The 13,487-nt window shown below is 43.6% G+C and overlaps 1 protein-coding gene across 9 annotated transcripts in view; it reads left to right on the forward strand.

The window, feature by feature from the left end:
- LOC143327145 (serine/threonine-protein kinase WNK2) overlaps window positions 1–13,487 on the forward strand; it is a 42,127-nt gene that overhangs the window by 25,933 nt on the left and 2,707 nt on the right. For 6 of the 9 annotated variants that reach the window (XM_076741351.1, XM_076741349.1, XM_076741347.1 and 3 more), the window contains 16 exons: window positions 568–894; window positions 1,111–1,154; window positions 2,253–2,412; window positions 2,492–2,608; window positions 3,066–3,236; window positions 3,513–3,564; window positions 3,842–3,940; window positions 4,351–5,150; window positions 5,595–5,652; window positions 5,738–5,811; window positions 6,009–6,673; window positions 7,382–7,608; window positions 7,803–8,027; window positions 9,488–9,586; window positions 12,369–12,413; window positions 13,054–13,355. In XM_076741351.1, the coding sequence (XP_076597466.1) occupies window positions 568–894; window positions 1,111–1,154; window positions 2,253–2,412; window positions 2,492–2,608; window positions 3,066–3,236; window positions 3,513–3,564; window positions 3,842–3,940; window positions 4,351–5,150; window positions 5,595–5,652; window positions 5,738–5,811; window positions 6,009–6,673; window positions 7,382–7,608; window positions 7,803–8,027; window positions 9,488–9,586; window positions 12,369–12,413; window positions 13,054–13,355 (3,465 nt within the window). The remainder of the gene's footprint in view (window positions 1–567; window positions 895–1,110; window positions 1,155–2,252; window positions 2,413–2,491; window positions 2,609–3,065; window positions 3,237–3,512; window positions 3,565–3,841; window positions 3,941–4,350; window positions 5,151–5,594; window positions 5,653–5,737; window positions 5,812–6,008; window positions 6,674–7,381; window positions 7,609–7,802; window positions 8,028–9,487; window positions 9,587–12,368; window positions 12,414–13,053; window positions 13,356–13,487) is intronic. The other 3 variants (XM_076741350.1, XM_076741353.1, XM_076741354.1) reach the window with 3 other exon arrangements.

Raw genomic sequence — 13,487 nt, forward strand, 5'->3', positions numbered from 1 at the left:
ATATGTTAAAGTCAGATTAATTAAATAATGCTGATGAAAAAATGACTCAAACTCACAATATGTAACATTTCCACATTAGACTAGACCTGTGTTATATGTTTTTGAGTTGTATACTAACATTATTCAACAAAGTTTTCAACTAAGTTCAAACACAAAAAAATCCATCATTTTATTACAGGAAATGGTACATTTGATATGTTTGCATGTCAGTGGCGACATGGGAAACACCAGAGTGAGGAAGGAAGTCAGCGAACTTGACTAAACGTAACAGGAATAAAACACACACAGTGTCATCAAGCTACATCTTTTTTTTTTTTAAATTGTTTGACTTGGGAGACCCCCTCGCAGCAGAAATTACATACTGTGCATTTAAGTCTTTGCTGATATATGCAACACGTAAAGTTAAACAGTACATACTTAGATGAAAATCCTTTTAAATATTTTTGGAGGAATTCTTATCATAAAATGACAATGTCTAAATAGTTGACTATTTCTGCAAAGGAATTAGAGACTTAGATAACTAATAAAGACAATAATAATAATGTGTTATCTTGTTTGTCTTTACAGCAGATTCCCCAGCAGGCTCAGGTCAGCCATCCTGAGCTTGCGCCCTCTGCTCAGCTCCCCCAACCTGCAATCTTCTCCTCACCTGTGCAGAATGGGTCAGACCTGAGCACAGCCACCACTGCTGCCCAACTGGACAACAAGAACCCATGCCAGCTGCCCGCACAGGCCCTGTCCCAGAGTCAGGTCCAGAGCCAGATTCCCGTGCTGCAGCCCTCTGACTCTCAGAGAGGATCATCTGGGTCTGCCAGTTCCTGTCTGACTCAGCAGAAGCAGCTCAGTGCTCTCACAGGAGCTGCAAGTCAGGGTCCGACAGAGACCAGCAAGGAGGTATGGACAACACATGGCTCACTGCCACACGTTTTAGTTCTCGCTGCTCATTTCTTCCTCTGCCCACTTTGCTTTGAAAAGATACCTGTTCACTTGCATGTAGCGTCACTGTAATTCCTCTCAAGTCATGGTCAGCAATCTAAAATGAAATACTTGATAATATAACTCTCTTTTATTTAGTCTTTCTCGTTGTTTGTGTCTGTGTTCTGTCTGTAGGATCACGCTGCAGAGAAACACACTGGAGGACAGAGCTATGACAGGTACTTCCTTATTTCCCCATCTTTGCAGGGGACAAGTCAGTGATTGAGCCGATATGCAGTAATCTGAGGTGCTGTCAGACTCTGCCAGCGAAGCGGTGACATGAAAGACGACATAATGCATTTGGCTTTAAACAGTTTTCCACCTTCTCTGAAGAATTGTTGTTTATACTGCTGCTATAGCCACAATAATACTGTAAGAAGTGGCATGTTGAAAACAGAACCTAGCATTGGTTGGCTACATCGCTCTATCATCTTAAAAGGAAAAAAAAACATATAACACTATTAAAAGCAACAACTTTGTCATTTGTGTTGTTTTGTTTTGAACTCTCTGAGGGGAAAGGTGTTGTTTACCTTTAGAAAACATGGAGAGAGCTCCACCTATAAGCAGAAATGGTGAAACAGCTTAGTAACAAACTAGCTGTTCCTCCTAAAGTTAAGAGTCCCATTTGTTATTGAGTGTTATTTGTTGTGTAATGTGGACCTAGTTAACAGCCATCTCTGCTAACTTTCTCTGGCAGTGTGTTGACCAAAGCTCTCCAGCTTGACACACACATGTCTGAAAAACCACAGTGTACTCTGAAGACCACTCTGATGGCATCTGTTGATTTTTCCTATCATTGTGACGAGCAGCTGAAACTCCTTTTCATTTCAGAAAGTTCCCTTGTTCCTTCATAATGGATAGCAGATAGCTAATCCCCTACAAAGCTATATCCCATTTAACCTTATGTGGAATTTAGCGTCACCCATGGCTGACATATCAGACTTGTCAAATCCTGCAGGCATTCCAGAGCAGCGATAAATACAAAAGCTCTTCAGCCAGCTCCATATCGAGGAGAGGTTGCAAAGACCACCAGCTTCATTCCATTTTCAGTACAACATTTCTGTCTATCACACCCATCATCTTAATTTGGGCAGAACAGTTTTGAACATGTTTGTGCATATTTGTCGCTTGTTTATTTCTGCTAGGTACTGTGCAACTGCAGACACATTTTAGTGTTGAGACCACAATAGCCCACCCACAGTAAACGTAGAGCTGTTTCAGGTATTCATGAATATAGCAGTACTTACACTAATACTTAATTTTCCTCATCAAACTAGTGTCAACTCTGATGCGACGTCAGGGAAGGAGATGAGTGATGGATATGAGGGTACTCATGGAGGTAAAGGCGAAGGCAAAGTCCGCAAACACCACCGCAGGTCTACTCGCACTCGTTCTCGCCAAGAGAAGATTAGCCGGCCAAAGCTCAACATGCTCAATGTGGGTAACCAACGTGTGTTCCAACAAGCAACGCATGCAATAGTAGACATGTATTTACTGTGTCCACCCTTCGTTGCAGGTGTGTAACACTGGCGATAAGATGGTAGAGTGTCAGCTGGAAACTCATAACCATAAAATGGTCACCTTCAAGTTTGACCTGGATGGAGATGCACCGGAGGAGATTGCTACATATATGGTATGTTGGAGACACTGCCATGCCAGGTGATGGAAAGGTTTTTGTAGCGTGCTGTAAGCTGGGCATTGCCTGCTTTCTTATGGCTCAGAGCTCTGAAACTCCCTGTGTTGCTGTTCTCGACTGCAATGCAGCAAAAAATGTTTGTCTGTCTCTCCCTTGCTCCTTCTCTCTCGTGAAACTCTCAATATAAAGACTTCATAAAACTAAATGATGCAAAGGTAGTCATTCTGAAAGTAGTAGATTTTCTTCAGCCTTAATTTGAATATGCTTTATCTTGGCAGCAAACTACGTTACCAGAATATGTCTGGAACGTCAATATTTTTGTTTAGTCTTTAAATGTTTCCCTCCCAAACATGTTTGCACATCTGTTGTTCCTGGCACAGTTTTATTTTAAGCATTACTTGTTAAGCTAAAACCTTTAATGTCCTGTTGTCTTTTTCTCCGTCGTGCCCCTCAGGTGGAGAATGATTTCATTCTGCCTTTAGAAAAAGAAGTGTTCATCGAGCAGTTGAAGGACATTGTGGACAAGGCTGAGGACATGCTGAGTGAGGACACTGAGGGCGAGAGGAACTCTGACCAGGGAGGCAGTCCCAAACAGAGCGAAGGAGCTGGCACACTGGGAGCAGAGGTGAGAAAGGAACTGTTGACAGCTAATAGTTGCAATTGCGCAATCTGTCTCAGAGTGCCTCTGCCTCGGATACATCATCCAGACAGCACTCTCAAGATGACTTTGCATGCAGCCCTGCCAACAAGAGCTGGCCAAAAATACCATTCTTGCTGATGTGACATTGTGATCTAACTGAATTTATTTCAGAAGTTCAGCTCTTTGAAGAGACCTTTTCAAATGCTCATTAAATTGATGTACATGCATCGAATCTGTGAAGTAATCCTTCCTTTTCTTTAGGGATTGAAGGCTTCCACACCCAGCACCCCACAGCTGGTGTACCAGCAAAATGGTAAGACTCTGAGCCACCTGGAACTGTACTTACTCAGACAAAATCTGATCACACTTATCAGCTCTAGCTAAACTCAGCTGCCTCTCTGTGCATTTGCATTCTTAAGAAGCCTGTTATGTTGTGACACTGGAATGAGAACAATTTAATGAATGTTTGTATGTTTGTATTCTCTTGCACTTTTGCTTTGTGGCCAGACAGTGCCTTTTGTGCCTCCTATTGAATTGATTCTCTAGTAGATGCGGATTTCTGAGTTGTTCTGTCTCTTTCTCCTTGACAGTCCTCCACACCGGCAAGCGCTGGTTTATCATCTGCCCTGTGGCTGAGACACCCATGTTAGACAAAGAGAAGACTACATCTCACACCTCTACAGCCCAGGGTATGCTGCACACTCAGAAAAACAGAGTGCCATTAATGCCTCTTGCATGCCTTCAGATTTAGTACTTACTCAACAAAATTCTTGAATATGAGGATTTGCTTTCTCTGCCACGAGTGCATTGTCTATAGAATAAACTGAAACATTTGCATCTTACTCACTGCTGTTGATATTGAAGACTGCGCATGCATTAGAGTTGGGGTCAGTTATATAAGAGTGCTTCTGCGGTGGTTCTAGGCAGAAATGAAGGGCAGGATTTATACTCCAGCTGACAGAGCCTGATGGGGCAAGGCAAGCAGTGATGTAACACTCGGGCACCCACAGGACCCAGCTCCTGTTCTTCATGGCCTTGACTGAACTGAGAACAGATTCCCAAGCTGTTCTCCTCCTAATTAACCTTTTTATTTCTCCAGAACCTGAAAAGTCTGTCCCATCATCAGTCAGAACCAACAGCAACACAACTACAGTGACTACCCCAATCGCATCTTTATCCTCCCAGAGTCCGTCCTCCTCCTCCTCTGTGCCTCCTGCAGCTCAGACTACAGTGCACCCTCAAGACCAAAACATTGACAAAGCCAGGATCCAGCAGCCTCAGCCCTGTGTAACTAAACATGCCGTCTCTACTGCTGGCGCCAGCCATCACAACTCCCTTCCTGTGGAAGAGCCGTGCATCTCTGCTGTCTCCATGGTAGCGGACATGCCATGCTGCGCTATTGTGCCACCTGTCTCCCTGGATGTAAATGTTATTGATAAAGGAGCAGCTGGTGGTTTGGCCTCCTCTCAAGCAAATCAGCCTAACCAGAAGTCCAGCCCTACTGGAGAACTACCCCCTCAGCTGGCCTCTCATCAGTCTGTGGTCCTGCAGCAACCGTATGCCACGCCCATGCAGCCTGGGACAGTCACCTCCCAGCCCCAGAGTCCAGCACATCAGACCTCCCAGAACTCCCAGTCGTCAAGCCACCAGCAGCCAGCGAGCGGGGGGCCAGGAGAGTCGGACAGTGAGGGCCCGCGCAGGGTGGAGTTTGTTGACCGCACCATTAAGACTTTGGATGAGAAGCTGAGGAACCTGCTGTACCAGGAGCACGCTCCCTCCCAGCCTTCCAGCACTGTGTCTGACCCACAGGCCTCCAGCACAGAGGGAGTCAGCTCACCTCCAGTCTCAGATGGCCAGAGCACAGAGGGAGCACTTACAAAGAAGAAAGGGGAGCCACTGGTATAATACACTGTGTGTCTGTGTGTGAGAGAGAGAGAAATCTGAGCATTCAGACATTGGTGAGGAGCTCAGTTAATGGCAGCATCATTGAATCGTTTCCTTGCCCTGTGTTATATTGATTTGACTATTGGCTGTAAAGAGCAAGACCAATGCTGGGTTTAGAAGCAGGGGAGGGTAACAAAATTACTTCTGTCAGCACGATAATTCATTATGATCTCTTCCTCTGGCAGCTTCATTTTGTGTGTGTGTTTCTTTATGTGCATGCATGCTACCAAAAGCAAATTAGGGTCTGACTCATTCAGACAAAACTGAGGTCAGGAGGGGATAATGGCTAGCCTTACCACACTCATCTAGCGCATCTAGCGATTTACCACTTGTCACTATTCAAAATGATTGCAGTCTCCCACACACACACATACACACCCTTCTCTTTTTCTCTTTTAGCCTCAGATTCCTGAGCGTACAGATAGTGTGGGTGCACTAAGTGACTCTGCAGTGGCAGGTAGGTAACATTATGTAATGTCCATATCACATAACTCCTGTTTGAGAACCATTTGTTTTGAACAACCCTCTTCCCGTTTCTTTAGCCACTAACAGGGTTTTGAACAGACGGGATGTGACCACCAGCTCCAGTTCATATAGCTCCAAAAGCCGTTTTCAAGTAAGAATCCACTTTCAAAACTCTTAATGAGCAAATCTGCTCAATATAAATGTCATTTGCCCCAATTAAATTATATTGCAGTTCATGACTTATGTCAGTGTTTGTCCTGGGTCCAGTTTGTTACTTCAACATTGCATTCGTTGATAATGTTTACAGACCCTAATTTTGTTATGAATGTTTGCTCCTCTTCCTTCCAGATCATCCCCACTCCACCGGATGTAATTTGTCGTTTAGAGAAAAGCAATACAAGCTGCAGCACCTGCAGTTCCCCAGCACCCTCTAGTGGCTCTGGAGGATCTCATAGCCAGGCTCAGGGCAAAGGGAGCAAAGAGAAGGGTTGTGTGGCTGTGAGCAGGTCCTCTGTGACTGCTACAGCTGATAATGAGAATACAGGAACATCCAAACCCCAGAGTAGTCACCGTTACTCTGCCCCACCAAACTTCTACCATGCTACCCCCACTTCCAGCCCCGATCTCACCCCACGCCATATCCCCCGGGCCCAGACCATCGACACTCCGACGCATCACCACTACCACCACTCCTCTCACCTCTACTCTGACTCAGCAGATGAGGACAGCAGCAGCGTAGCCCTTCCTCCGGCCCACCCCGCTCCCCCAGCTCATGCCTTGTCTGAGCACAGTGGAAGCGACCTCATGAAGAGGGCAGTGGCCTTCCTGCGGCGCTCCGGTCGGAGCAAAAGTGAGCAGAGCTCTGATTCACCGAGCCGACAGCCCGTGGCAATGAATGGTCACGCTCCCTCGCCTTCTGCAGGACATGCCCATTCATCCTACATCAGCAGTGACAACGACTCCGAGTTTGAGGATGCAGATATGAGGAAAGAACTACAGAAACTGAGAGAAAAGTAATGTTACACACATATGCTCTCGCTCACAGCTGCAAAAATTAGGTGCTTACTGTGTCAGCCGTGTTTTCATAGAAATCATTTACTTTTAATCTAAACTGTACATGTCACTTTACAGTGCTTGTTTAGTGTTGCCTGTATTGTAAAAAGAAATGGTTTGTAATTGTGTCAAAAGGTGTTTGTAAAAGTGTTTGTAACCTGCTAAAATCGAACTTATCAACAAGCAGACAGGCCATGCTAAAATTCTGGCCCTCATTTTGGCAACAGTGAAAATGCCTTGGATTTTTACATTTTCTTAGAATATCACAATACTTTCTTTTCCTGTACACAGATCATCATCACTCATCATTACCGGTGTTGGTGTGTGTATTTTATTATTGCCTTCTCTTGGTATTTTCAGTGACATTGATCATGTAGAAGCTCGTAAAATGATCAGACTAAATTAAGGGTTTTTGAGTCAACTTCCGCAATTTGTTTTTGAAGACATAGAGAGGTTTTTTTTTTTTTTTGAATGACAGTAATCCGACACTTATCAGGAGAGGGCGGTGCCCCTTGACTTGCAGGTATCATGGCTGTAAGCATTAATGACAGAGCTTTAGAGGACTTACTGAGGGAACACTTGAAAAAAGGCTATGGAATTGAATAGCAGCCTGTGAGAAATATTTGAAGTGCATTACTGTCTGTTCTCTCCCTGCACCTTCTCACTAGACACATGAAGGAGATCTCTGAGCTGCAGGCGTTCCAGAGGAATGAGATTGAGCATCTGTACAAGGAGCTGGGCAAAACGCTGCCCCCCAATGTCGGCCTGCTTCATGCTGCACCCCCAAGCGGCCGCAGGCGCAGGGCCAGCAAGCACAAGCTGAAGGCTGGCAAACTGCTCAATCCGATGGTGCAGCAGCTCAAAAACAATCTGAACACCTCCACAGACAGAAAAGGTGTGTGGGTTGGGATGGCGTGGTGATAAGTGGTTTATGTGATGAGCTGTGAGTATGGTAGAGCTTTTTCAGTAAAAAACACAGGGATGATGTCAGGTTCAGAAAACCGTAGGAGTGTGTGATTCACAGTGATTCACTCTGACTCACACTTTTATTTATCTATTTATTTATTTTTATTTATTTTATGCACCAAGGTGACAGTGGTGCCAGTTCATCGGGCTCCCCGGCGAAAAGTTCAGTTCTGTCAGATGGCTCGGCCCACTCCAGTGGCAGCTCCAGCTCCAGCAATCAGCACAGCGCAGGCCCAGAGCAGGTCCACACCCAGCAACCCTGTTCCCTGAAGGGCTCTTTCTCTTCAGACAACATCTATGCTGGGCTGCACAGTGATGGAATGGCCAACCAAGCTGGCCCTGGTCAAGGTACTCATTATAGGTTCATGTGCATGCTGATCGTGTGTGTGGTGTGGGTGTGGGTGTGGGTGGATGGGACGTGCTATCTACAAAACAGCCAATAGGGTAAGGTAAACAGTGGTAATGATGTCCATACTGTCCATGGACAACATTTTTCAAGTAGAAGGATCAAGAGTCTCACCCTGAAGGATAGCAGACACAAACAGGACCGCTTCATTGTAACTGAACAACTGTTACCTTCATTCTGTGTGTAGCAACACTTCAAATACGACATATAACACTGAAGCCATACACATCTGTAAACTATCAGATGGCTAGCATCAGTCAGAGTGCAAAAAGGAGATGTGGCACTTCAGTGCTATACATGAATATGTGCATCGTGCCCTGGCATATGTGTGATACAGATGCACCAATGTGAAATATTGAGATAACAAATGCCTAAAAAAGCTGAGGTTGGCATTCTGTCCAATAATTTAAGTGTTACACATTTTAAAACAAGTTCACATCCTAAATTCACCGAAGTAGATTTTAGTCATAATTTATTTCTGCCAATGCTACATAAAAGAAGAACAGTGAATTCACATTCAGTAAATTCCAAGAACCAAAATAAATGTTCAGGCTGGTCACTGTACTCTTGGCTATTGTAAAACCAAGAGCTGCCTCTATTCTAACAACCAATAACAGCTGCTGACAACTGACAGATAACAAAACATGTCTCCTTTCATAGTTTGCTTCCAGTATTTTGGGGTTGGCTGTGACCACAGCGTCCCTCCTTGTAAAATGTCATTGTACCTCTTAAATTCGACCACAAGGCACAGAGTATTGTCCTTGAAACTGTAACAGCTTGCCATGTTTTTAGTCTGAAATGTTTTAATTTAGTTCAAAGGTCAAGAACTGGACAGCTCTGTGCAGCTGATGAAAGTAGATTTCTACATAACATCTTTATCGTTGAATCTAAGTCTCAGTCAAAGTATGTGTTTGTGAAATCAGCCCCAGAACCTTTGTTATTTTGTAACTGGCTGATTTATTTTGTCCAATTTATTCATTCATTATTATTATCATTAATATTAATACCAATATATTTGATCATTTTGATGCACTGTATAAACACTTTGTATTCAACAGTGCAATCTTACTCTTAAATGTACTGTAAACTGTACATTATAAGCATTTTTATCTAATAATAAATTAATTGCTTAATAGACAAACAAATAATATCAAGGTCAAAACTCAAGCACATAACCACAACACCCTTACCTTATAGTTGTTTTTTCCCTTACTGACGCTCTTTAATTATTGGCTGAAATGCCCCGTTAATCACCAGGTAATAGAGTGGGATCCTGCACTCCTTCTTAGTATCCTTTGCTGGTGCTTTTGATGGTGGGGGTTTCTCATCCCAGTCTCTGTGCACTTTTACAAAGTGTCTCTCTTGTTTCTTCTCTTCTTCCCTCTTATATTCATTTTTACAGGCTGGACGGTTTACCACCAAACGTCAGAGAGAGTCACCTATAAATCTAGTAGCAAACCACGCACTAGATTCCTCAGTGGACCTGTGTCTCTGTCCATCTGTTTGTATTTGTTCTTTTCTATTTCCCCTCACTCATTTCCATCCTCTCTTTATTTAACCTGCCTCTCTCTTTTATCAACCATTGTTTTTTATTTCTATGTAATATAGTGGATCTTCTCTTTCACCCTCCTCACGGGCCTCCTCGCCTGACATACTTCACCCATTTTCTATTCCTACCACTCGCCCTCTCCCTCCTTTTTTTTTTCTGACGGCCAGAGGATATCCATCACATGCAAACGCGATGTTGGTATTCAAAACTCATATGAACAAAGTCAACTGAATCTAGCTAACATGTGCACGCACCACAAGAGTCAAAAAGGCAGCCAGGATGTGTTTCCTTTTCATCTTCAAGCGATCAATGAAGCAGGTCATTTTTCTGTGTAGCTCAAGACTTTGCTGGAAGTCCCCCTCACCTGTTACTGGAGGTAATCATTGTAATTGGTGCAGAAGTGTTTGTGGACAGTTGTTTGTGGCACTTAAAGGTAGTTAATAGTGGTTCATTCCAAGTCTTGTTTGTTGCTTCGTGGAAAAAGCTCAGCAAGTATGACTATAATTAATAAAATCTGGGCCTTTGTAGTTCTTAAAGTTATGTGTCAGATTTATTCAAAACCCTGGGACCAAGAGATTTGAAACAGATGTTAAGGCTCTGGGTTTTGCCTTGGCTAAGCATCAGTTCAGTCAAGAGTACAGTGGACTCCTGATGGGAGATTCAGCAGTAAAAACATACTGTCAGTGTGATAAATTCATCCTGCTCCTCTCATATATCGGCAGACATCACTTGTTCGGTTAAAGCCACTATGGTGCGGAATTTGAAATTTTATGATGTTGGTGCGTACAGGGGAGGTTTTAAGGAGGACACTGGCAGACAGCAATTTACATTTTGAAGATTTGATTCTGACCACTACATATTTTAGATTTGATATTTAGATGAGTTTCAGCAGCAGTGATTTGTTGTTTTGTACATAATGCTAAAATAAGACGCTATGCCTTATCAAAGCAGCGGCTCTCTAATTTGATTGTTGGAAATGTTGTTCATGACCACAGGCTCAATGTAACTCCTGCACCTGCTCTGCATCGCTGGGTAGTCCCTCAGATATTTCTGTAACAACATGCTTTGTTGTGCATTTGTTCACTTATGCAGTGTAACACATTATCTAATGTATTGGTGTAAATATGATCTTATGTAGTGCTGTAGCCTGGGCCATCTGACCAATAGCTCACCTTCTTCTGAGTAAAACTTCTTCATAAACATTTTGCCATTAGTCCTCTAGGTTGGGAGAACTGTGTGGTGGTCAGAAAGCTTGAAGTCGAACACAAAGAGTAACAGTGGCTCCATGAATTTAGAATGACCCCAATGAGGGTGGCCACCATTCGTTTTCTTGGCATGGAGATTGAAAAGGAAACATTTCCAGGGTGTTTATGCCTCCTCTAGATCCATGTGTGTGGCCCCCCAATACCCAGGCTGCAAGTCACTTTTCACAGTCTTTCCTCTGGCAATCATCCACGATTCATAGAACTGCAGTTACATTCATAACCATTCATTTGTTGGTATAATACCCTCTCCCCCCTCATACAAATGCTTTGTGCAGTGCTTCCTGCTTTAAAAAAAAAAAAAACAGACCCCATGAGCACACTGGGGCTAGTTCTCTCCAAACATGGGCCTGAGGTCAGATCTTAAACCCAGACAGTGTGCCCGTTAGTTTAAGCGTGTGTGTGTTTACATGTGAGAGAGAATACCAAAACTTTTATGCCTTATTTATTTGTTGTGTGTCTCCATCCACTGTTAATTTGTGTAACATCTCCCAAGTCGAGGCACTTTGCCCAAGCCAATCCTCTGTATACTAACACAGAGACCCCCCGCACCACCACCACCACCACCACCTCCCGATAGGCAGGGCCCTTTGCTGTGGTAGAGGAGAGCTCTCTCTGTCCCTCATGTTTGGACGGAGAAGACGTGCATGGTGCAGGCGCCAGGCAGGGCACTGATGGAGACTTGCTCCGCCATATGAAGGGCTGTATCATCAATATTACTACTTTTTTTTTTTTCTCTCGTCCACCTCTCCTGATTACCTGCATGTTTCTGACAACTGCTGACTGATGAGTCCCAGCTAGTATTTGTGTGCTCTTTCAGTTTGAAGTTTTATTTATTTTGGTTTCATGTTTTGTTTCACAGGCATTCTCACATCGACAAAGGGATCTGTTTTTAATCCAGGCTCCAGTCTTCCTTTTTTTTTAGAAAACACTTATTATGTTGTTATGGTCTCTCCCCTCGAGCTAATGGAGCATTGATTCCTACTAAATCTTACAAATAAATCCAAATTATTTGTAAAGGCGATTGAGATGGTAGTGACTACATTTTACCAGATTTCTGTCCAACCTTATTGCTTATAAAGAGACAACGGTTGTTTTCAGTAAGCTAATTTACAAGGCAGCGTAAGATTTGATGGTCTTCATCCTGACGAAGTTGCTAGAACAGCAGGAGCTAGTTAACATGTATCATCACAAACCAAGGCTAGATGTACCGTCTCTTTCTTGAGCTTGTCAGGGACACTTTCTCACGGTCAACTTTTCCAATGATTTCCCATTTTAAAGAGAACACTTAGGCTCTTTGTTGCAGTCCTCCTCACTGATTTTCAAACCCCTTGTCCTCCTTTTCCTCTTTCTCTCTCCCCAATTGTTTTGATAGCTGAATGTGCTTTTGAAGCAGCTTGTCCACATACGTGTGGTGTGCAGTGTGTCCTGGCCTAACTGTTTCTGTCTTGTGCTGTTTTACCTTTTTATAGGGTCCACTCTGAAACGACTATGTCTAGGCAAAGAGCGCAGTAGTAGTAACTATCTCATTTACTTTCTTACTCTCTGTCTTTCTTAACTCTGTCCTCACTATTTTAGTCCTTTCGTTTGTATGTGCACTTTGTTTTCCCTTTTCTGTTTTGTCACTGAAAAAAGTTACTGTTGGAAATGTGGGTATTGGACAGATCGTTGCATTAATTTACCTTTGTTGTTGTTTTGCATGGCAGTGTCAATGTCTGGATTGCTGAATTTTGTCATTGCTTGCATATCAAGCATTTCATTTGTCTATAATTTGTCAAGGAAGTCATTTATGTTGTAATCCTTTGGCTGCTACGTTGGCAAAATGTGTCTCATTAAATCAGTTGTGCACAAATTTACTCTGGCCCAAACAAAAGCATTACAACTATTCTTTAAGTACTGAAAGTTGGCTTTCCTGAAGGAGAAATTATAGGTTCATTGTGTTAAAAGCAGAGGAACATGTTACAAATGTAACAAATTATGTCTTCAAGTGCATTAGTAAGAGAATTGAAGCCGACATCTAAAAAAGTTAAGTTCCCAAGGAACTTGCACAACACCAGTCCAAAGTGCCTTAAATTACGCCATACAGCAGCCAATTGATTTGACCGTCCATTTTTTGGAACTGGCCACAGATTTTTTAAGACCTGTGTGTCTTTTCAGGGTCTTCTCTCAACACCAATGCCGCTCAGACAGCCGCCAGTCAGACCCAGCCGTCACTCACCACAGCCACACCCTCGCCATCTGCTCAGCCAATCACGCGGCTCGCTCAGGTCCAGACCAACAACAGCAACAACAAGAGAGGCACGTTCACCGATGATCTTCACAAGCTGGTGGATGACTGGACGAAGGAGACTGTCGCGGCAGCCAATCAGCCACGCCCCTCCCTGAATCAGATCAAACAGCAGAGACGCCAGCAGGACCTGGAAGGCAGAGCACCGCCTATGGGAGCAGCTACACACGAGGTACTCGAAAAGGAGACGTGCACTCACGGATAGATGATTGAGGATCACTTTTTTTGGGTTGTGTTTTGATCTGTGACACCTGATGTACTTGTGAGGCAGCCTGTGCACCACTTTGTACACCAACTCCCTTCT

This window comes from Chaetodon auriga, chromosome 10, assembly GCF_051107435.1.
Source record: "Chaetodon auriga isolate fChaAug3 chromosome 10, fChaAug3.hap1, whole genome shotgun sequence".
NCBI lineage: Eukaryota > Metazoa > Chordata > Actinopteri > Chaetodontiformes > Chaetodontidae > Chaetodon > Chaetodon auriga.